The 24,534-nt window shown below is 37.8% G+C and overlaps 1 protein-coding gene across 6 annotated transcripts in view; it reads left to right on the top strand.

Annotated features, from left to right (window-relative positions):
* CDK13 (cyclin dependent kinase 13) overlaps positions 1 to 24,534 on the top strand; it is a 51,778-nt gene that overhangs the window by 13,535 nt on the left and 13,709 nt on the right. For all 6 annotated transcript variants that reach the window (XM_068674900.1, XM_068674906.1, XM_068674905.1 and 3 more), the window contains exons 3-9: positions 2,416 to 2,586; positions 2,859 to 2,998; positions 7,615 to 7,785; positions 17,107 to 17,296; positions 20,070 to 20,126; positions 22,845 to 22,946; positions 23,066 to 23,143. In XM_068674900.1, the coding sequence (XP_068531001.1) occupies positions 2,416 to 2,586; positions 2,859 to 2,998; positions 7,615 to 7,785; positions 17,107 to 17,296; positions 20,070 to 20,126; positions 22,845 to 22,946; positions 23,066 to 23,143 (909 nt within the window). The remainder of the gene's footprint in view (positions 1 to 2,415; positions 2,587 to 2,858; positions 2,999 to 7,614; positions 7,786 to 17,106; positions 17,297 to 20,069; positions 20,127 to 22,844; positions 22,947 to 23,065; positions 23,144 to 24,534) is intronic.

Here is a 24,534-nt window from a genome sequence, read left to right as displayed (position 1 = left end):
TACTCCAGCAAATGTCATTCCAGTTGTTCAGACTTACATCTGTGTGGTGACTGGACGCTTACATTTAAATTTAGAACACAACCATCCTCTGTAGGTAAACAGGCTTTCTGTCCCTGTTGTTTGAGAGGAAGATTTACTATTTTAACTGGCTTTGCAGCATTAACTGTGGTACCATGAAATGAGATTCCACCTGAAGCTGGCACAGGGCTTCTCATTAGCATCTTTTAAATGCAATGCTTTTCTTATAGTTCAACTGCGTAGAATAGTTGAACTACAGTTAAACAGTTCTATCAGCACTGGGCTCATTCTCCTTTTAAAAAAAAAAAAAAAAGACAAAACTTAATGCTTTCAAACAAACTTCATTAGAAAGATTAATGACAAATAATAGGATGTCATTTATGCTCTGCTTTGTTTTGCTTTTAGGAGGTTATGAACTTCAGGTCAGAATGGTTATGAACACAAGTCATGACAAACCTTATGTCGTCAAGGAAAATGATCTACAACTTCTGGGAGGAAGGAGGACCAAGGTGTTTGCCTTGGACTCGGTTACTATGGGGAAATTGTGCCAACAAAGCAAGCTTGATACTCTGCAGAACTTAATGTAGTGTCAGTTGTGAAGTTCAGTAGGAATCTGATAAAACCGCAAACAAGCTACCTAAAGGAACAGCAGTGTTGTGAAACCGCTGTGGAGGATAGCTGAAAGGGAAAACTGTTCCAGTGGTCAACACTGTGTAGTTTAACAGACCTGAAAAGAAGGCTGCTCTTGGCTGCTCCTGTTTTTGTGTACGGCTTTTAAAATTGTTTCAGAACCTCTCACACGTTGTACTCCCACTAATACTGAAACTTTGAGGGCAGAATTTGTGAGACAAATGCAAATATTTCAACTTCAAAAATAAGAATTTTTCTTGACCCTGGCAATTACTTTCTCTGCTCAAGGTGGCTTTATAGCATGCTGACCATTATGTTTGTGATGAGGACAGCATGGGCTTCCTTCAGGTGCCTCTTTTAACTCAGGCACTGGTATGAGACACTCAAGGGTTTTGTTTTCATGGCAAAGCCTAGTCACAGGCAAAATGTTGGAATGCTTTAATTAAATATATAAAGCTCAGTAATTGCAATTAATGTAAGAAAGAGCATGTGCATTCTCCATGATGGGGGTTGCAAGATCTTTCTATTAACGGAAGTTTCTACTTTACCTACGAGACGAGGTAGATATGAAGCTGTAGGAAAACCTCTCCTCCAGGACAGGTTCCCAGAGAGGGATGCTGACAGCAGAATACTGTGATTTGGCAAATGCAGCTGCCTTGAAAAATACACCCTCAGAGCATAACAAAGTTTTATTAACACAGTGGCAAAGTTTGAAATTTAAAGAGAGAATGCTACCTCCAAAAACAGTTAATGTAATTACAAAGCATACAGAGATGGTCATGGGTACAAAGTTATGGGATATACTATAACAGCGAAATTTAGCTAAACTAAAGGAAGAAGTTCTGATAAAACAGCCACACCTTTAAAAAAAAAAAAATAATAATAATAATCCTGCAGGTCGTATGGAGTGCTCAGAAATTCCCCATTAGAAGAGGAAGAGTGTTTCTAGAATTCTCGTTTATAGTACGTGATGTAGGATTACCTTGCAGTGTGTTTGGGGGATTCTCCTCAGGACAGAGATTGACTGTTATGATCTGTTCCCAGAGTATTTATTTATTTTTTTAAAGACATAGTAAACCAGAAAAACATTTAGTCAGTTTTCCACTTGTTTTTTTTTCCCCACTTCATTTGCATGCAGATCAGTAAGAACATGTTGAATCTGGAGCGTTTCAGCAAATGTATGAGATTAGAATCTGTAAAAGGCATGGTATGGATGCCTCATAATGCCCTGCAGTAATTGTAACCGTGAAACTAGTTATCTCTGGAGAGTAATGTTGTAGTGAATTGGATTAGGATAATCTGCTCTTTTATATGAGAAGTCAGAGTACGGATTTTACCACTGTTGATACTTGGCAGCACCTGAGCTCTAAATATTCTTATTAATCTGAGCCCTAAGAGGCTTGGGGAAAAAGGAAGAAAGAAAAGATCACATGGCAGAAGTCTGGCCTGGAACCCAGATGGGCTTGTTGTTCTTGCTGGTAAGGCTTGCTGTGTCATCCAACTTCAGCTTTCATCAGGAATGTGAAGTCTGAACATCTGATTTCATTTTCTTTAGCATTTTGGTAGTCAGCTGTGCATCAGCCAGCTGTTTGCAAGCCATTTGTAAAGTACAAATTGAATTCCAGCAAATTCTAAAAGCACAGATTTTAAATGTTGATGTGTTAACAGCCTAGAACATACTTTAAGAAACCTGGTAGGTTTTCTTTATTTTAATACAATTGTACTGTGTTCAACATAGTAGCAAAACTGTGCCTTTTTTTTTTTTAGTAATCTGCGAGAGAATCTTTCAGTGAAGACAGTTAAAGAAGCAGAGAAGAAACTTCGCCATCTGCTTGCAGACTTGCCACTTCCACCTGAGTTGCCTGGAGGAGCAGAGTTAGCCAAAAGTCCTGAAGAAAAGAAACCAGCAGTTCAGTTACACAGCAAGAGAAGACCAAAGTATGTTTATTACAGTTTTTATGTTAAAGTCTATAATGGAAACAGAAGTGATAATAGTTTCTTAAAAATGTATTCTATTAAAACAACTTCTACTTTGTAATGACTTCCTTAATACTACTGAGGTTTTGAATCAAACTGCATGGTTTATTACCATTTAGTGGTAGTAAGGGTTGTCTAGTAATATAACAGGAATATTTACTATCGATTTTTTTTTCCATAGTTAATCCTTAAATATATCAGCTGTATTCTTAGAGATTGTTACTGTTTTCTAGAATATGTGGACCACGACATGGTGAAACAAAAGAAAAAGAAATAGACTGGGGAAAGCGCTGTGTGGATAAATTTGATATCATTGGTATTATTGGTGAAGGCACTTATGGGCAAGTTTACAAAGCCAGAGATAAAGACACAGGTAGGTTCAAAAAAGTAAATGTAATCCTGCACTTCAAAGTCAGTTGTTTTTTTTTTTATATATATATATATAATTAAATAAAATCTGGTATTGTGTCCCCTAATGGTTTGAAAGTTTTTAGTTGCATTACATGTTTTGTTTTCAATCTAGCTTTTGTCTGAATTAAAAACTCAATAAAAAGACAATCTTTTTCTGCCTTGGAAAATCATTCATCTGTAAAGTTGTGGTTGAAAGCATAAGCTGAGTAATGTTAATTTCCATGTGTTATTTCTAGAGCTTTGATGCTCTGTACACGATTGAGGAAGTAAAGACAAGAGTGTAAATACTCAGGGGAAACAAAATGGCACCCTAGACAGGATGATACAGAATAATAAAGTTTGTAAAAAGGCTGCAAGGGTGAAAGGAGCTGTGCAGGAGATTTAGCTGTTTTTCTTCTTTGTACGCTGATCATCACTAGCTGGCGGTAGGAAGAGAAGATACCTCTGTGCCATGCAGGCTTGAAGTGTTGCATATCAGGTATTTTTCTTGCAGGAACGTAACTTACAAATATCATGTGAAACTAATAATCAAATAAGCACTCACCATTATGGTATGCAGGAATGTTGTCACTGCTTCTAAATAGATAATGCAGTGAAATTTATTTACTCACGTGTGCTATACCTTGCTAGTTTTGTGTTCAATTAGTAGTTCTCTCTGACTGCTTGCCCTTCTGGCTTAATTGTACATGCCTTGAATAGGGTATAATTTTCTACTTCAGTAACTGAAGCACATAGGATCATATATCAGCCTCAGTTCCTTCCTTCTGGTCTCCAGAAGAATGAGCAATGTAATTACACTCTTTTCCATTCTTCACCTGTGCTTGTCTGAGTTCGCAGACTTTTGTTTTTAAGCTGAACTGTCACAGATCTTACTTTTTTACTTCCTTCCTTTGGAGCCATTGCAAATCATTGTTAGGGGCTTCTTTTTGTTGTCGTGTTCTTTGCACAGCTAAATTTCTAATCCCATCGTAACCATATTGGCCTCTTTGGAAAGCTTCAGTTTGTTTGTGTGTGGCAGTCATTTCTTAACCTCTAGTAGAATTTGTTGCTTTTCTGTACAGTTCCAGCAAAGCTTCCACTTTTCTATTCAGCCTTGAATTTAAATCCTGTGTAAGGAGTGACATCATGGCCTTTCAGCTACACTTTAACAGGCTCTGCAGTGGGCTTTCAAACCAAGTATGTTGAAGAGAGAGGACCAAGCTGTTCTTTTGGAGACCGGTCCAAAGCCAGTCTCCAAAATGATGTCACACCTTTTAAAAAAAAAAAAAAAAAAAAAAACCATTCTCACATGGCTTTTGAGAATGGAGTGTGTTTGGATCCATGGTCTGGATATTTCCAGTGCTAGCAGAGGAGAATTTGCACTTCTCTACAATGGCCTCTGTCTGCCCCTTAGGCTGTAACAGCTAATGATAAATTTTATCAAAGCATTTGAATGTGTTCTGTGCTTGCAGCACTTGCTCCTTGCACAACTACTTTGTTCAAAATGAATAAAGGTTAGTCTGTTTACTCTAATTTTTCAGCTTCTGACGTTACAGTGATCTCCAGCACCTGCATTGTTGTCTTTTCTGGAACAGAGCTTAATGGTGCCTAGAAAATTGCACAATGATTCTTTTATAGAAATTCAAAAGATACGAAGATTCCATTAGATCCTGTGTTATTACTGCTTCCCTTACTGTTTGCTACACCATCTCATCTGTTTGGTATGATCTGAGAGTCAATACCTTATGAGGTTTAAGAACAGGTCTTGCTGCATTAGTAAGATGCTTAGAGACATAACCTACAACATTGGGATCTACTTCCTTCCGCCCTTCTTTATCACAGCCCTAGTTCTTCTCACATCTGGTTTATGGGGCAACTTGCTGTAATTTTTCTATCTGATGGATTGCTGTAAAAGCTCATAAGTCTACTAGGAGTTTGTAAATAACATCCGAGCCTCTTGAGTTCCAATAGTAACATCTATATTCCATAACTTGCATAAGGGAAGAACTTGACTATACATGCTTATAACCTGTGAGCCCTTTCCATTAATTGTTTTTTGGGACCACCACAGTGTGAACCTGAATGTTCACATCACCTTGTCCATGTGTCTACCTTAGCTTCCTGCAGAGATGTCACAAATTATTAGCCCTGATGAATCCTGTTCTGTTGCTTCTGTGTTAATTTCCAGCTGAATTTATCTGGAGACATACTGGAACATTACATATTGCATGTGTGCTGTACACAGTGGTGCAGAGTAAGTCCTTTTAGAGCTAACATAGCTGCGTTGTCAGTAAGCTTCCCCAAAAAACCTATATGGTTGAGCTGGCATACGTTTTTTTAGATATCCTCAATCATGGCTAGATGATACTTCTGCTATTTTGCAGAATTTAGCTTCATCCAGGCCAGCCTGCAATAAAATAAATGAGGGAACTTTCTTCTTACTGTAAACATAGCAGTGACACTTCTGTTTGTAGAAAGTGTACTGATAACTAGTAGGAACTCTTTAGTTGTCTGCCTCGTATCTTAAATTGTAGTATTTCTCTCCAGATACATGCATGAGAATTCTGACAAAATTGTTAGTTATCAAATTTACTGCCTCAGGACTAAACAATTTTGCCGGTGTATTGGTAAAGATGTGATCAGGAGCCTGGGTTATAAGATTCTTACTTTATCAGTGCTGGTGTGTATATTCTCCTGACTGCTGTGGAGTTACAAAATTCCTCAATTGCAGTTCTGCATCGTATGCCCACCAAGAATCAGTCTATGTGATAAGATCTTTACTTTTAGGGAAAACGTATCATCAGAGTTTGTGGCATCAAGGCATTGCATTTATAGGAAAGCACCCTGGTAGGTGTTTTTCATAACATTTGTTTCCTTCTCCAAATTATCTCCTCCCAAGTGCTTCTGCTGCGCCTGGTACCTTGGTCCTTATGTTGGCAAGAGACATTTTTGATAAAGGTACTGTGCTCTGTGGCCAGAGTTCCTCGTTGATGTGCCTCCTGCTAGGTGAAGAAGCACCTCAAAGGCACCTCCGTGCCCACCCTTCCAGTCAGGGCGTGTCTTCTATGCCTCTTGTGCCCATGCTAATCTATACAGCACATCCCAGCATGCCAGCAGTAATCTTTTTGCCTTTGCCTTTGGAGGGTTTTTGGGTGCTGGCATAGGCTGTGCCTTTTAGTCCCAAATGTCTTCCTTTCTTCTCAGACAACCTTGAGCTTTACATAGGTGAGGTACGTTGCTTGATTATCTGCTCCTCTCCCTTGAAACTATAGTTAAAGAGGACTAAGAGACCTTTGTTCGCTTCGTGTTGGTAGCCATCTTCTCCCTGAACTTGCTAACGAATGAGGAATGTTTGATACTCTGCCATCTCAGAACAGAATAGCTGAATAGTTTGGCAAGTCTTTTCCTCTCTCAACAATCATTCCTCGCTGGGATCTTCACCAGTTCACGTCATCTGGATGGGTGATTAGAACTGATGGCTAACTCTTTCCTCCTTTGTTTCTGATGAAGTTTTCCAGAGGCAGTCACTTTTTCAGTAGGTGTAATAGCAGGGGTTCCCTTATTTTAAGGGACCACTTTGTTGTCAGAAACCTGCTGAGGGGAGGAATCAGTTTGCACTTTTTTTTGACTTAGCAACTCATTTCTGAAACTTTGCTCTTGTATTTTGTATTTGTTCTTCAACATGCGAGGCGCACTCCTTTTGTCAACAAGAAACAAAATATTCAGGAAAGCTTTTTACCTCACTTGGTGGATTGGTTAAAACATAAGGGACTGTTTCGGAGCCTAATTCCTACTTAAGTTAGGTACAAGACAGCAAAGGAGGTTGTGACTGCGCACTGCTATTGGTGGTCTCCTTGTAGAACACCCCTGTTCCCAAGGTTCTCCTTGCTGATCAAGCTCTTGAGAGAGCAGTTCTAAAGGGTTACTCAACCAATACTGCATTAAAATAATATAAACGTTTGAATTCTTTTAACTTTCAGTGCTTGCATTGGGAAGCTGTGGGTGTAAATATATTTATAGGCAGCTTGTACCTAAGAAGAACAGTTGGTAGTAAAACCCCGCGCAGCCTGCTCCAGCTGACCCTGCTGGAGCAGGAGGGGTGGATTGGATGATCTTCAGAGGTCCCTTCCAAGCACAACCATTCCGTGGTAGATCTTCAGGTCTTTGTAAAATATCTTTCTCACTGAAAGACAAGAACTTTCTTCTGCATTCTTAGCTGGGGTGATGCAGTACTCATAAATCCATAGTAGGCATAGGCTTATGTTGCTAAAGCTCCTGCTAAGAATCACTCTTACGTAGGGGTTAATTGGTAGACCTGGTGTGGAAGATCAGGACACAGGTGAGAGATGTACGCAGGAGGAAAATGAGTATTAGAATGGTTAGTTGAAAACTAGTATTTATAATTTTGCCTCTCTGTGTGATTATTTCTCAGCAGTGGTTAATTTTGTTTCTGGTCAGCATGGCACTGATACAGGCACCAAAATGTGAACTGTTTAGTTTTACTATCTCAATTCAGAAATAGTAACAGTTGTGAAGGGTTTTTAAATCCTATAGATCGACTGCTAATGTTTATATTTTTTTATTTACATTTCCTTTTAGGAGAAATGGTGGCACTAAAGAAAGTGCGTTTGGATAATGAAAAAGAAGGGTTTCCAATTACAGCTATTCGGGAGATTAAGATTCTTCGACAGCTCAATCACCAAAGCATTATCAACATGAAGGAAATAGTGACAGATAAGGAAGATGCTTTGGACTTCAAGAAAGATAAAGGTATGTATACTAGCACGGGGTAGCTCTTTCTGACCCTGTTCTTAAAGCAGTAGGCTTCTATGCTGGAACTGAAGTTTCATTTAAAAAAAAAAAAAGGTTGGAAATTGTGACACTCGACAAGAGGTTATGATTGTGACTTAATTATTGATAAATAGTCCTTCATGTAACTCACCTATGCCTTTTGCTGATAAAAAATATTTTTGAATGCCTTGTGCATAAAAAAACAAAACAAAAAAACAAAAAAAAATCTTGATTCCAGTTTTGAGAAACAGATGTTTGACTGTGACACATGGATTAGGAGACCAGCAACAATGGGAAGCTCTTATATGTGAGTTTTTTTTAGCCTTTTACATTCCTCACAGCATTTTCTCATGTGGAATATTGTAGGCTCAACATTGAAGAGATGTTTCACTCTAGGTGTCAGCCTTGTTTAGATTTTTTCATTCCATTTTTTTCAAAATTAGGCATGTGTGTTGAAGGATAGAAGGATAAAAGTGTTTTTTCCCCCAATTGAAGGCTTGCTGCATACTTCTGAAGAGATGGCTAACTAGGAACAATAGCTACTTGAACATTTGTTCTGATTTAGTTATTTAAAGTATTATTCCTGAAATTAGCATTTTTTCTACTACATCCTGCAAGAAAGTAAATCATATAACCATTCTGCTATTAACATTCATTTTTTTATTTTGGTTCCTTCAGTGCTAAGTTTGGCTTGCCTGAGTTACTGCAACCTCCTTAGCCTGGAGAATCAAGCAAACGATGGAAATTGTGCACTGTTGCTGCACGGTACTCTTGATACCAAGCAGTTTGAAAAAGTGGTTGTTTTGTCTTTGGAAGTTGTATCCTTCTAGCTACAAGTCTTAAAAAACTATCATTCAGGGGTATTTTTGTGCCCTGCGGGCACCTCCGTGCATGGGCTGGCTGAAGGGGATGTTAGGAGCGTGTAACCTGTGTTGCTTCCCTGTTCTCCCACCCTGAGTTCCATACAGCATGTTTAGCACCGGTGTGGGTAGAAAACGATAAATGTACTGCATAGGCAGCAGAAACACAAGGTGATGTTGTGATGAGTCAGAAGATGGCTGTCAGAGTTAGACAGGAATTAATTTATTTTCCTAGTCTCTTTAGAAAGTAGTATACTTTGAAGGAAATACAGTGTTGACATTTTTTATCATTTCAAAGTAGAAAGCGTCTAGCAAAACATTTTCTCTAGATATGTGTGGGTTCAGTGGTCAGCACCCTCTTTGAACTCTGATTCTGCAACAGCCAGCGTAGGCTTTCCATGTGGTCTTGTACTGAGTTTTAATTAGGTCTAACCTACTTGGTGAATGAGACCACACTGAGCCGTGACTTAAGTATATAAAGTCTCATTAATTAATTTTCTCCATTTCTGAGTTGTAAATTTTTTGGGTGCATTTCAAACTGTTTCTCATTAATTTCAAATGTATTTTTTGTTTAAGTCTGTATTTGTGCTTTTGATACTGCTTTCAATTTAATTTCACATTCTTGTTTAACAGCTTATTAAAACAATTACATTTTCAGAAAATTGCACGAGAAGGGGCTTCTCTGGAGATACAAGAATAAAATTAGCTTTTGGTAGACTCTTGAAAGCATTAGCATGACAATAAGACTACTATTATGATTTGTCTCTGAAAACATGGAAGCTGTTTATTTTTTTTGGGCTCCTGCAGTCTGTATTTCTCTAATGAGTAGTTCATTGTGAAATGGAGATTTATAGCTGAGTAGTTGTGGGCAAGCTGTAGCCTACGCAGGGAGTGAAAGCAAATGGGAAGTTCAGTCATTTTCATGGTAAACCACTGTGAACACGCAAGTGGTAGTGACATGTCTTATTGAAGTAGAAATTACAGTAGAGTAAGTGTTTTGCCCTCTCATGAACATGCTTATGCTTAATGTGTGTTGTGATTATCTTAGCTTTGGAACATAGATCTTACAAAACCCTGCTGAAATCTCATCTGTGAAAGTAGGGAATGAGACCATTTCTACCAACACACGTTCCTCTAGTTAGTAAAGTTAACTTTGGTCTAAGGTTGCCTGTCATCTCCTGACCTGTTACTCATCTACTTGTTCACTTAAGTTTGTTTTTTGTTCTTTTTTTTAATTGGGATTTTGGTAATTCGAAATGCAGCATATGTAGTAATTAAATATCAGGCACTCTTTATACAGTGCGTACTTTTAAGGATGCTTTTTAAGATGGTAACTTTGGTCTGCAAACCAGCAGTGGCTTGTACCACTTTGTCCTGATACTTTGAGCTGTGATATACAATTTGTCACTTAAAAGCATGTGTCTTCCTAACTTTTGAGTATCTGTCTTTGATATTTTCAACAGTATTTTACTTCTAAAGAAAGTGGAAGAAAAATATATCTTCTGTTTTACCCTGACCAGCTTGGGATGTAAACTCAACAATAGCAGTAGCTTGAATAGAAAGGATTTGTTTTATTCTCTCTGGGCCAACCATGAGAGAAGGAAATGTAACACATTGGAGCAGTGAGTTTTAGGTGTTAAGAGTATTTTCATCAATGGAAATGCAGCACAGCATTTCCATCGTAGTGTTTATAAACTGGAAACATACACAGCTTAGTAGTACAGATATGGATCTGTTGTACTGAAGATCTGAATTTTTTTACCTTTATAGTCTTCAGTGAGTGTGAGACGTGCTTGATGGTAAAGTTGGAGAGTGCTATTACTTATTAGTGCAGCATCTTGATTCTGAGGCACAATCCTGTTGGGTAGAACAGGTGTCTAGGGTTTGGTAGGAACTTGTATCTGTTCTGTATGTTTCTCTAGTGGTTCATCTGAGTATAGGCTTTTCTTCCCCTTCCTGTCACTCAGAGCTTACACATAAGCTCAGGGATGGGAAACATGACTCAGTTTGCATTCTGTCCTGTTTATGTTTATCTATGTATCAGTTGACTACATAAATAAAAATCTGCTGAACATACTGTTAAAATTCCCTCTGCTTCTCTGAGGACATAAAGCCTTATTTGGCTTGATAACACCAATGACCGACTTGATGCCACTCAATATTTTTCTGAATCACAGAACTCTGCTTATTCTTATTGAAAATGTTCTCCCAGTGAGCTAGTACAGGAGCAGCTGTGGGTGTCAGTCTTTCATGGTAGTAGAAGCAACCTGATACTGTTGGTACTTGTGACCAAATCTGCTGCCAACTGTACTCTTCCTTCGCTTTTCCTGTTTCTTTGATTGATGGTAGTTCAAATTAACTGGGGTTCCTATCCATGACCTTCAGTTCATGTCTTTTTGTAGCTGGGTTTGGAGCAGGATTGTAATTTGCAGAAGCTCTTCATCCTCTTTTAATATTTTTTTTTTGTCTGAGAGTTTGTGTTCTGTTACCCATGCAATAGTGACTGAAGAAAGCAATATTTGTTTAAAACAACTATTTGTCAAATATATTTATTCATAGTCCTATGACAAATTAGTTGAACCATTTTGTTGAAGTTAGCAAGAGGAGAAGGCCTTTCTTACCCTGGGCTTGTCAGCTCTGGTTTGTGTTCTCTTGATTAGCCTGTCATTCATATGACCGGAATTTCTTAGGTCTCTCTCTGTTTTCTTTGTGCACCTGAGGTGGTCCTCTAGTGCTGAGTTGCCTGTTTATCAGCTGTGAGCTGTTTGCATTTGATCAACAGTCTAGTTTTGGAACTGCCACCATCTCTTTTTGCTAAACACACAATACCTGCCCTACCTGCCTGCTGTTGTTCTGAACATAAAACCACATTGACACATACAGACTGGCTTGTCTTCGTCCTTTTAACTGGAAGAGACAGTTTTCTGTTGCTAACCTGAGGGAAAACGTGAAACTTGGCATGTGAGACTGTGATCAAAAAATGTCTGTTTAACATTGGAGCTTTTTGTTTGTTTGTTTTTGTTTTGAGCGTTTGGACTGTGTGTGGCTGTTCCTATAATTCATTCTGAAATCTAAGCTGTTTTAGCAAGGTTCAATTTTGTATTTGCAGTACAAAAACCAGTGGACCCTTTTAGGCATGAAGGCAGTACCTATCCCAACGGTACTGTACTGCACTTATCAAAAGGACTCCAAGTCTGTGGTACTTTGTTATATGACTAGCTAGTTACTTTCTCATAGCCATCAAGGAGTACTTTGTCTGAAAGCTTGCTGTTTGGAAAGAGTCCGTGACAGCAATCACGCAGTCAGAGTGCTTGACTACAGGGTTTTCTCTACTCCTATTGGAGCTAGTTTTAACTGAGCTTCCTGGGAAGCCTTCTAGGAAATGGAAAACTCAGTGAATACATCCTACCTGGAGTCATTCAGAAGGGTTTAAAAACAAAAACACTGCATTTTGGTTTTGTGTTGCTCTTATGGTTGGAGTGAATGACTGAAGAGATGCTGCTGAAGTGCAGATCTAAGGAGATGTGTTGTTTTCTTATTGGTGAGTCAAATTGGATGAATGCTGACCCAGCTGGGGTAACTTTCTTTTAGTATTACAATGCAAAAAGAGAGACATCTGTGGAAGAAAGACTGGTTCTTCCTGTAGGCATTTGATGTTGGGCAAGACACCAAGGGCTGTTTTTTCTTTAGTTGCTGAGGGGTCATGATCAGCTTGCAAGGTGGAGTTTGCAAATTTCCAGGAGTTTGTATCCTCTCCATTTTGAGGAGTTGTCACTGTATTTCTGCATGTTTATTGGTGTAAAAGGGTCTTTAGGTGTCAAAATCCCTCCGTTCCCATGCTTGTTTCTCTTCCAGTTCAAGCAGTCTCAAATTCCAGTTATCCCTGCTGCCTCCTCTCTGATCCTCTTGCCTGCAAAGCAGCTTGTTGGAGCTTAGGCTGTTACACACAATGCTTACAAAAACAAACAAAATTCAAATTCAGAAACCTCTAATGAGCTTGCCTTGCTGCTCCTGAAATAGCTGATAGAAACTTTTTACCCAAAGTCTTCACACTGTAGCTAACTTATCAGTAGTGTGACTGCCTGGGTGATCCTTTCCATTTCTGTATGCTGTACTGAACTCTGGTTTGGAATGAGCTACTCTTCAGCAGAAAAGTTCTGGTTTATTAGACTGTTTGTCTGAAGCAGAAAGACTTGTTCTGTCTTGTGATACCTACATGGAAAAACAAATATGGCAGTGCTGCTTTCTTTAGTCTTAAGGTGATTAATTCGCAAATGTCTTTGGTATTTCTCGAATTAGTATTAGTAAATAGGTTTTTATGACCTAAGTAGAAAGAAAAGATGCATATTTGTTTTTCTAAAAGCACCGTAACTTCAAGGAATTGTTGGATGATTTTTTCTTAAATTTTCAAGCTTTACTTTATACAATTGTGTGTTTATAACTATCTTGGAATGCAGTATATCATGAGTCCTGGAGGAGGAACGTTAAGGAAATGGAAGAGTAAATACAATCCAATTATCTCTAATCAATCAACCAAAAATATCTATGTATAGCAGAGAAGAAGCTGAGGAGTCTTATTAGTGAAATGAAAATCTGTCCAACAACTCGGCACTGTATGCACCACTCATAGAATGAGGCAGAGCTCCCTTTTTAGAACATTCTTATTTTTCAGGGTACTCCTGTAATGCACATATACAAGGATTGAATTAAGATTATCCCATAATAAGGCATCTCTGGTCTCTCAGTTCCTCTGATCTGTTTTTAATCAGACATTTTGAAGAACCCCAAACACTTTCCCCATTAAATTATATTTGGAAAATATTAGCTTACAAGCTGTTACCTTTTCAAGTTTTTGTATTATCCCCCTTCATCTTCTGCTCTAAGCTCTTGTATCTTGGTTTAGAAATGGATGCGTAACTTGATGTCCTGCTTTCTCAGGTTTGTTTGAGTTGATGGCAGTCTGAAAACAGACTTACGAATGCAGAGTATGTTTTTTGAAGTTGTTTGGCCCATCAGAAAATGCTTCATATATAATAGATTTTGTCATATTTTGTAGACTTATCATGCTGTATGCATAGCTTTCCAGCTCATTTAGTGTTTTGATTGAGAAAACTTTATTACTTTTAGAGATTCATGACTAGAAATGTATGAACAAGAAAAGGAGAGGTGTTAATCCTTCAGTTATTCTAAACCAGTATCTCACTTTCTGACCCTTATCCATTTTAACTAACAAAGTGGTCTAAAGGATGAGTTTTTCTAAGTGCAGACAAAAGGAGTAAGGCTAGAGTTGTTTCCATCCAGGAACCTCCATTATTTATTCTGTCCTTCCCTAATAAATTCAGCTGTTATCTGTTATCCCATATTCAGAAGTAGGCAATATTCCTACTCTTCAGCTGCTCCAGCTGCTGCTCTGTCAACAATAAGGATTCCTATTATCTTGGTAGATGAAGGAATGGAGATCAGCTGCATGTATTAGCAAAGGAAAGTGGGCAAAGACACAACATCCCTTTCAGTGCTCTCTTGCAGCACGTGGAAATGGACTGTAGGCTGCCTGCTGCCACACAGGTACTCTGCTTGTCAGGGAGTGCATGTCTTTAACATACAGCAATAAAAAGAGTAACATTAAAGCCAGATAAGTAACTGTGGGATCATTTGAATTGCATACACTCTCTTGAAACACAGCTTTAGGTGCTTTTATGACATTGCTTCCAGAAATGTGGATATTGGGCAAAGTTAGCATGAAACAAAAGAGGGTCATATTAAGACATAACCTCCAAGCTATCGAACATAAAGGGATGAGTGATTCTTCTGTCTGCTGTTTTCCTTTTTGAGGAATAAGTCCTTGTGGCATTTATATGGTGCTTGTTGCAGTTAAACTAAAGGGTGCTGTAAACTCAAATTAAGTATGCTGTGATAAGCAGAGTTTAGCCTATGCACAGTTCACTCCTTCTTCCTGAATATCGATAGTTTCTTTTCCTATTACAAAGGATAAGACCACCTGAAAACACATGGAGATTTGAAATGATCAAGCAGAATAAAGCAATTGGTTTTGGTGACTACTGACCTCTTCTCAGAAAATGGCACCACGTTTGTCTAGAAATAAAATAGCAGGAATTTCACTTCAGTTTGCTTGGTAACCTTGCAACTATGATCTCTTCCAAAAAAAATCAGTTTGAATAATACTGAGAATCAGATTTGTGATAGCTAGACTGCCAAGGCTAGTACACTAATTTTAGTAGTTTCTCATAACCAATAAAGAAGGTTAAGCTTTGGCAGTTTTCAAGTCCTAACATTGTTTAATATGTAGATAGTAATGCATGGGAATAATGGATCTGTGCATTTGCCCATGCTCTGTTAAGGGAGGAACTTCTTTTATATTTTTCCCCTCATACTGTTCTAGTGTAAGGTTATTAATGAGAGCTGCAGAGAATACAAATACCTGGATGTCATCTTCCAGGTACTACTCTGTTCTTTTTATGAATTGTCTCCATTGTAAGCTTTTCTCCTTTCACGAGGGTACCAATGTTGTTTGCCACGCATAAATAGCGGTGAAAAACCCTGGGAGGTAGTAGACAGAGCAGGAAATTGCTCAAGGCATGGAGCCTGCTTTGTATATAAAAGAGGAGACTGGGTTCAGCTGACTGAACAGGTCTGAATCCCCTCTGACCCTTCCCAGTCTTTGTCCTTGTCATGTAGCCTGCTGCTGTGACAGGGTTAATTTTCATTTGTATTCCGGAACGAGGAGACACCAGCATCATTGGCATTCAGTTTTGTTGAGCTGACATCTTCTGAAGGGCATGCCTAGATTATTTTGGCACTGCTGCATTAGTATCAGGTGCTTTGTTTCAAGGGACTTTTAAAATCTTTCCTGCTTCATCCTTCAGCAGCTGTCAGTAAGGTTGACCTAACGCCAGGTTGCTAGCCGTCTTGCTTTCAAAGACCAAGACTTGGAGCCTCTGTGCTTAGGCTGTGCTGAACTGGTGAACTGCACTGGTGAGCTCGTTTATGCAGATATTGAAACTCTGCAGACTTCTGGTTCCGTATGGCTTAACACATCTTTCATTCCTTTTCTTGAAGTGCTGGGATTGGGTTGTCCCTGGTTGGTTTACCTTCTGCTCTAGCTACTCTGAGCATATGGATGGGTGTTATATGACCAGTGTTTTGCTTTCTCCATACAACATACAGCTGGACAAGAGGTGGACTAAAAACTGAGCCCTGAGGGTCTTAAGCAGTGGTCTGTAGTTCAGCTGCCCTTCCCTGATCTCTGTCTCAAGTTAAACATTCACTGTGTTTTTCCTGTTTAAGTGCTGAATATCAGATGCAGTATAAAGTTGGTAGCACTTTTTCTTCTCTTTTTAGCTACTATACAAGAAACTACATCAGTTTGCTAGAATTTGACTGTGTGCATGGAGAAGTTGATTTCTCATTGTTGCTTCCAGACTTCTACTAGCTTCTGAACTGAAACTTCTTGCTCTGGAACTAGCGCCTGTAATGTGCTCTTGTTGGGCAGAAACTTTTTGCTCTTCAGAGTGGTGGCTTTGAAATCTTTTAGGGAGGTTTCTGAAAATGGAAGTTAAGTGAAAGTTAAATGAAAGTTAAGAAACCCTTAAATGTGGTTTCTGCATTGCAATCAGTGCTCTGCTCATCTGCATTGTCTCTGCCCCAGAGTTAAGGAGAAGAGGAAGAATTTGGTATTAAACAAAGTGCATTGTGCTGAGGATTGCTTATTGCTGCCTCAGATGTGCTTAGCACTCTTCTTCTTTAAGAATACCAACATACATCAAAGGCTCTTGGCTTTAATAGGTTTGTTATGGAATAACACAGACTAATGTGAGATAAGGCCAGATTCTGTAATGCTTAATGTACATATGTGGCAACTTGGGATATGAACTTCATCTTTGTAGAGCTGCTCTTAGTTCTGCTTTCTCGTTTTGTCTCGTCTTGTAGGTACTTCTAGTCTAAGAAAGACGGGTTTACTTCTGACCCAATTCCACACTGAAAGCTTAAAGAATCCAAGTCCAAGAATCATGACAGATGAATTTATGCTGTATATATTTTGTGTTTCTGGATTTCTCCACAAAAATTATAGGGAATACTAAGCCAGTTAAACTTTACAAAATGGTGGTTTTGATGGAGAGCTATAGGGAGAGTGAATGTCCATTTAAATCAGAGCATTATGTTGTAGAATTACATTTGCTTTCACAAACATTTGGTGATTAGAATAACTGCTTACATGAAAAATGCAATGTTATGAAAACATTTTACTGCACTGGATTTCATTGTTAGGATGGAAAATGAGGTGCAGCTAAAAATATTTCAAAAAATGTAAAGAGTTGTGTGAAAAATACTCCCGACTTTCAAAAGGAGGGAGCAAGAATGTTTTTGACTGCTGATAAATCTGTTTTTCTGTTTCATTTACCCCTTACCTTTTTTTTCCTAGGTGCATTTTACCTGGTGTTTGAATATATGGACCATGACTTGATGGGACTGCTGGAATCTGGTTTGGTTCATTTTAATGAAAATCATATAAAGTCCTTTATGAGACAGCTGATGGAGGGTTTGGCCTATTGCCATAAGAAGAACTTTTTGCACAGAGATATCAAATGTTCAAATATTCTACTAAATAATAGGTATGGATATTGCTTCGAGTATGTAAAAACTTGTATGTCAAGATCATGTTTAAATCTTTTTTGTAATCTTTATGGTTCACCTGTTTTAAGCTGTTAGCCATTTTTTTATTATATAGATTGCCTAGCTTCTTTAAAATCAATTGTAAAATACTTATCTGGTAACGTTACTGCTTAACAACGCTGCTTAACGGATCCTGCAGTTGTTTTTCAAACTTACCTGTGTCAAAATAGCAGGATTAAAACTTGAATCTGCTAGGTCAGAGTATGGGGGGAAATTATCTAAGTTCAAATACTATAAAACAGAATTTTAGGAAATAAAAATACATTAAAATAGAATTTTAGGAAATAAGTGTTTGTGTATTCCTTTTACCATGTCATTTCAAAATGAAGCGTGGATAGACTGGTTCTTTGTGGCAGGAGGTCCTTGTTAATTAGTATAATGCTTTAAAAGGATATTCGATCAGGCATTCTCAAACATATTTTGGCTTGCAGTCATTGCTGTAATCAAATGGAGAGAAGAATTTGTTCCTTTTTTTTTTTTTTAACCACTTGTGATTATAAGCCACGTTAATAAATATGCTTTCATTCAATATAAAACAGAAGAACTGCAATTCACTGTTAGGAAGGCTATTGAGCAAGATACAGTGCTTTGTTACTGTGTAAACCTTTTGCTTCTCTATCTTGAATTCTTACACCTGTATCTCAAAGCAGATAAAGTAGAAGTACACAATACATAGAGAAGGACAGCTAACATCGGTAAGAGAGTAGAAGGAGACAGATTATAAAAACTGTCACTTCTCATTTTAAAGGGGATGTATGGTTGGAGTGTGAAAAAATATGAAGCTAGCAGATAACATTAATGCAGAACTCCTGTTCATCACATCCAATGTACTAAAACCAGGGAATAACTGTAGAAAGTAGCAAGAGAGAGGCTTAGGGCAGATAAAAGAGTATCTTTACAGAGCAGGTAGTCAGCTTCTGGAATGTTTACCCAGGTTTTCAGGGTAGTGCTAGGAGACTCTGAAAGGGATGAGACAAATTCATGGACAGGATCATTAAAACCTGCTGAGGGGAATAGACAGGAATCTCTAACTCAGTGATTATTGCTGGTGGCTGAGGGAAGGTGAGCCTCAAAGTGGCTGTTTCACACATTCTGTCTAAAAATCTGTTCATGCCACTGGTGGAGATGGACTACTGGGCAAAAAACATCAGGCATCTCATTTGGTAGGGTCCTAGTTTTATCCCAGGTTTCTCCAAGTTGAATTTTTCCTTTTTTCCTCCTTTTCTTGCTTAAATTAATGCTAGACTTCTCTTTGCTGTGGTTCCCACCACAGCCTTGCCAGATTTCTGATAAAGGTCCTTACCTTACACGTGCCTCCACATCACTCACCTTGCCCATTCACCTAGCCTTGCTTGGCTGTTGTTCCAGTGATGTTGCTGTCACGGTGCGGCTTTACGAGCTCAGAAGCTGAGGTATAACCTGACATTGGAGAAGTACAGTAGAGGCAGTGCTTTTTGTTGTGCTGTGCTCTCTCAGCTTCAAGATGAACAGTATTTTCCCCCAGAATGTCTTTCTGAGCATCCTCAGAGGTTTCTGCTGGAAGAAAAATGTTTGTAGTTGATCTGAATAATTTTAAGCCAGTGCTTCTAAAGTCCCATTACCATTACAACCTGAAGCCAAACACATGGATTTTATATCTTTTAGTGGTGCACTTTTTGTCATTTTTTGTCTTTGCTCAAAATTTCTTTGATATTCCACAAATATGATATCTGAGGAATAAAAGCACAGATTTGAGGGAAGTATTTATTTGCTTTTGGGGGATTTCCATTAAGTGTTACAGCAGTTCCAAACGTACATGAGAGGAGAAAAATGCAATGGAAACTGCAATCCATACATCTTGTAATCACAAAATGGTCATTCTTGCGCACATCAGCAAGTCTTGTCCTGATTTGGTAAAATAGCCAAAACTATAATTTATTTGAAGTCACAAGTTTTAAGAGCTCATAATTACAGGAGGGAAAGAAACAAAACCTGTAACATTGCCAAATTTGTTCCATGTATTGAAAAGCTTGCAGATAGCTTTGTTTAAATCATTTCGGCTTTATAGATGGTGCAGGCTTGTCAGCATCAAGCCTTGTATGTGTTCGTGCATCTATGCAATGCCCTTTGACTGTGGCAAGAAAAAAAAAGGGCAAAGCTCTGTATCTTCTACTCTTCACCCTGTGTATGGGTAAACTCAAGAAGGGGTTAGGGTTTGTGTCATTCAGCAAGTTGTCTGCTGGCAAAAATAGAAGCCCTTATCTGTTCGGTCACCCTGATTTGAAGTCTGTATTTATACTTCACAAGAGCAAAGCAGGGCTCTGACTGCTTCCTAGAAGGAAGTAGGACTGCTTGTAGTTGTTTGCTGTACAAATACTTCTGCTAGCAGTACTTTAACTGTCAGGCATAACAAAACAGCAGTTTCCTCCTCAGTTTTACGTTGCAGACTTGATTTGAATGCTTAACAGTACGCACCCTGAATTTTGAGAAGCATCCGCTGATGTAAATGCCATTTGATGTCCATGTCTAATTTTGCTTGCTTTTCTTTGATATCAGGTGGATTAGTGTATTTCTTGATTTAAGAGATATATAGATTTTTAAGGAGTGTCTCCTCATTATTGTGCTTTGGTGAAGATCAGCTGCAACTGTTTAAAAATTTGAAACTTCACCTGTTTTTTGGGGAGGAAATTTAACAGGATTAACCACTAAACAATTCTTTCTGTTTTCCACCAGAGGGCAGATAAAGCTTGCAGATTTTGGGCTTGCTCGGCTGTACAACTCAGAAGAAAGGTAAGATATAATTATACTGTGAAAAAGCATGGAGAAGTTTGATTTCTTGCATAACTGAGTATTATGAGGGCCAGAATTTTTGTTTGTTTAGAGGAGGTACTGTACTGTAACATAAGTAGTTGCTTAAGAGATGGAAAGGAAGAGCATGCATACACTGCATACAAACACAAAGCTCTCTTTGTGTAAGTGTATTGCCTTTCTGAGTATTCTGGATTCTGTAGAAAGCAGCCATATATTGATTGGAAATGAAGAGCTGCAGTTCTAAGTAGGTTGCATCAATATGTAGCATTTTAATTAATATTAGTTTACGGTCCTGTAAACTGAAAGCATATTACTTCTTCGGTATACCTGGGAAGTGTTTACTTAGGAAAAGAGAATTTTTTATGTTGACAGAAATTCATACGGTTTCTTTTTAAAAAGCCTGACTTCTGTGTAAGATTTAAGCTTAAATTTGAAAAGGTTCATTGTATTCTTTAGGCAGACAGTCCTGTTGAATCTTCTGGAAACAGAAATACAAGTTTAAATAAAAGCTATTCTGAAACTTCTTGTGACTTGTGCTTCTGTTGTTCTTGGCTTCATTATACTTGTACTCCAGGAAACAGGTGCACAGTTTTTATGAATAAGAACTTTAGTATTTATATTGTAATGTCATGTATTTGTTGTTTGGAATGGGATTTTCAAAATTCAGGCTGAATGTTTATTGCACCAGTAATGTGTATGTTGGATTACTGGATACAGAAAATATTAGCTCTTTCAGCTCATTTTGAGTTCTGCATGCCTATTTTGGGAAATAATGTCTGTAGCGATCATTTTATGAGCTGTTTTCTCACAGAGCTCTGAGGTTCTTGAACATGATAGTGTTAGTTTCGCTGTCTTCTGAACTGTTATTTTAGGAACATATGCTTAAGTAACAGTTATGGAAACTGTTGAGTACAGTAGCAGGGTAAGATAATCTTAAGCAGCTGGTGCACAATTCAGTTTTGTTTTGCATGTACTGTTAATAAAAGAGAGTGATGCCATCCTACCTTACTATTTTAGTCTGCACCAAATCGGCCTATTTTTTTGTTGTTGTTTTACTGTTGATGGTTTTTAATGTCTTTTTTCTATTAATTTAAATTTTGGTTTTAAAACCACATGTTCACTAAGAATTGAAAGAGTGAAATTGAATGTATTTATAGTGCAAATAACAGATCTTAGTGTGCATGAAAACGGCAATGTTATTAGTTCATTATATATAAATGAAACCAAGATTAAAATGTAGTTACGCTAGTTAATCAGATTGCTGGTTGAACTTTGGAGGATAATTAGAATCTCATTAGTAGTTTTTTGACAATTCTTTTGTCATTCATTTTCCTTCTGAATAGCTTCTGAGCTGCTGTAACAGAAGTAATTGATGAATACCAATGAGCATATAATAATTGCTGATTACATTAATGTACTTTGTTTTACTGTTAGAACGATATACTGTTCAAAAGGTTACAGAGTTTAGTGGGAGCATGATGGAGAGGTAATAAAATTTTAAGTAAATTCCCACCAATCGTTGTAGTTGCTACTTTAAATGTTATTTTGGAGGACTTAATGTGTTTAGAGTAGGAAATGTGACAGATTGTATAAGAAAACAGCTGTTCAAACAAAAAGCACTGTATACTAACATATATGTGAGTGGCTTATCTGTAGAGAAAGTTCATAGCGTGTAAGCATTTTGTAGATGAATGTTTGTTTCAGAGACAAATATGATGAGTGATGGGATCGTTTCTAAAACCATGCTATATTTAAAAAAAAAAAAAGACATTCTTTATGAAAAAGAGATGGGTGATTTTGCAGAAATAATACGTGAACCACTGAGTGTGTTGTAAGAGCTTGTTCAAACACTGCACGTAATGTTACTGTTTTCTATTTTGGAATTACTTTGTATTGCTAAACATGAATTATTAAAACTAAAACAAGTATTTCTGAATCATTTCTAAGGCACCCTGTTGAAAAAAGATATTAAAGACCAAACAACCCCACCACCACACACACACAACATCTGTTGCATGACTTCCATTCTGAACTGTTCTCGATGCTGTATCTTGGCCTATCCACCAAAAATGCATATCTAAGACAGTGGAATCCTTGCCTTAGTGTGAGGATGGAAAGGATTGTTCACAGTGACCAAAACTTCTGGTTGGAGCTGTAGAGAATTAAAAATGTTGAAATATAGAAAGATATTGGAAGAGTTCCAGGCTTAGAATTCAAAGTTTTTGAAGGACGTAGATAAAGACTTCATCTTTTTTGGTTTTATTTGCAGAGGGGAGAGTGACTTATTTCTCTTTTTCAAAATGCTTGTAGAGATCCTATGTTCAGTATTCTAATAATCAACAATTGTCAAGAAGTTGCTGATTTTATCCAAGCAGGTCCTTCTCTAGAAATTACTAGCAGTATAATAGATAAACAGTATTGCTGTTTAATAATTGAGATACAGGATTCACGTAGCATCAAGATGGCTAGGTGCTTATATATGTTTATTATATCTTTGAGGTGATGTTTCAGGTTGTCATTTGCTAGCCTTGGTCAGATGGTTGCATTTGCTTTTATGCAGTTGCAACTTTGCAGAATTAAAAAATAAAAATGGAAGATTGCACTGTCTTGTAGCAGCACCACAGAATTAAAGCCCTCACTTTTCCAGAAATGAGATTGTAGTAAAATGATAGTCCTCTTTTTTGCTCCCCCCAACAGCCGACCATATACCAACAAAGTTATTACGTTATGGTATCGGCCTCCTGAACTTCTGCTTGGAGAAGAAAGATACACGCCAGCTATCGATGTCTGGAGCTGTGGGTAAGAGTTTGGTACAGAGTGTAGCAAGCAGAACAACAAGCTGGAAGTAAACATTAGATTTTTCTGTGGAGTTGGATTGAAAGCCGTAATGACGGAATTGTGTAAAAACTGTTTTACAGCTGCATCCTGGGTGAACTTTTTACAAAAAAGCCAATATTTCAAGCAAATCAAGAACTCGCTCAGCTGGAACTTATAAGGTAAATAGGCACATAACAGGTGCTTCATAAGCTGTCAATTTGTTCATGTTAAAATGGAGATAACACGCTGCTAACACTTATAAAGACTTGATAATCACCATGAGTGAGATATTAGTGGTTTTCAGGGGCATGTAAAGTCAGTGGCTTATGCTTGGATGCGGATAAGTGATTTTTGTGAGTATGCTGTTGCCCTACCAATGTACAATTGATCAGTGTTTTCTTGGTAGTGCAGCTACATTTGCCTATTACTGAAGTTGTAAAAGAGTGGTCAAAATGCTGACTTTTTTTTTTTAAGACTGTTAGAACTTCCTTGTGGCAAATCAAAGGGAAAATGTAGATGACAAGTGGACTTTGGGAGGAGTAGGTTCTTTGCATGCTACTTGCCTTGAGCTCTTGCTTTAGGACTTCCACATACACACCTGGGCTTTATTATTTTCATCAGAATATTCTCCTCCCATGCAAACTACACTTCATGGAGGAAAAATTTTGTTTCCTTCATTATCTCAGTAAATCTTTGGGTATTATGTATATTAATTCCATGGACCAGAGCATGCTTCTTTCCTTTTATTCAGCAAGCAAAAATTGTTCTTGATTCTGATACCATAATTGACCTCATAAGTGAGGAGACGTCCTCTTCCTAGAAACAAGGGGAAAAGAGCGTGAGTCCTATAGAACTTACAGAACCTGAAGAGTAAATGGACGAGTTATTTTAAAAAAAAAAAAGTTACATATAGAGATGTTTTCCAAAGTAGATTAAACAATGCTGTGTTTCTGTGTAATATTTTACTAGGTATCCTGGAAAAATGAAGTTTTTAGGAGGTGCAAGACATCAGTAATCATTCTCAATGTGAGAACTGAACTCTGAGTTGAATTTTTGCTTTTGCCCGCTAGATGGCACTGAAGCCCATAAGAATGAAGTTGTCAGAAGTGAAAATTTAAGACTTTCTTCTGCTGGAAGGAGGTTGACAGCTAGCTTGCTTGTAGCTAATTTTTCTTCATTGTATTTAATGTGTTGATACTCTGCATTTTAGGGCTGTTAAAGTGTAATATATCGGTTTTATTTTATCAACAACTCAATCATCATCATGTTACAGTCAACAATTCTACATTTATCCTTTCCGTTATCCTAAATTACTTTTCAAAGATAGAGCAGAAAAATCCTGATAGGGAAAAGATAAAATTCTTATTTTTTTTCGCCCTGCAAGTTTCATGCCCCAGCAAGCATGAAGTCAGTTTGGTTTGCATAGCAGTAGGGGCATAATTAGTCCATCATTAGGTCTCTTGCACTAGCTGTTTAACTCAAGTAAATGGAAGAGGGTGAACTAAGGAAATATATTTGCAAGGTATTATTTTATGACTGCGTTTGGCAGAGGTCTTAAGCCTTGCCTGGT

The sequence above is a fragment of the Anas acuta genome, chromosome 2 (genome assembly GCF_963932015.1).
Source record: "Anas acuta chromosome 2, bAnaAcu1.1, whole genome shotgun sequence".
NCBI lineage: Eukaryota > Metazoa > Chordata > Aves > Anseriformes > Anatidae > Anas > Anas acuta.
Note: the sequence above shows the minus strand (reverse complement) of the source record. Positions and strands in the feature narration are given on the sequence as shown.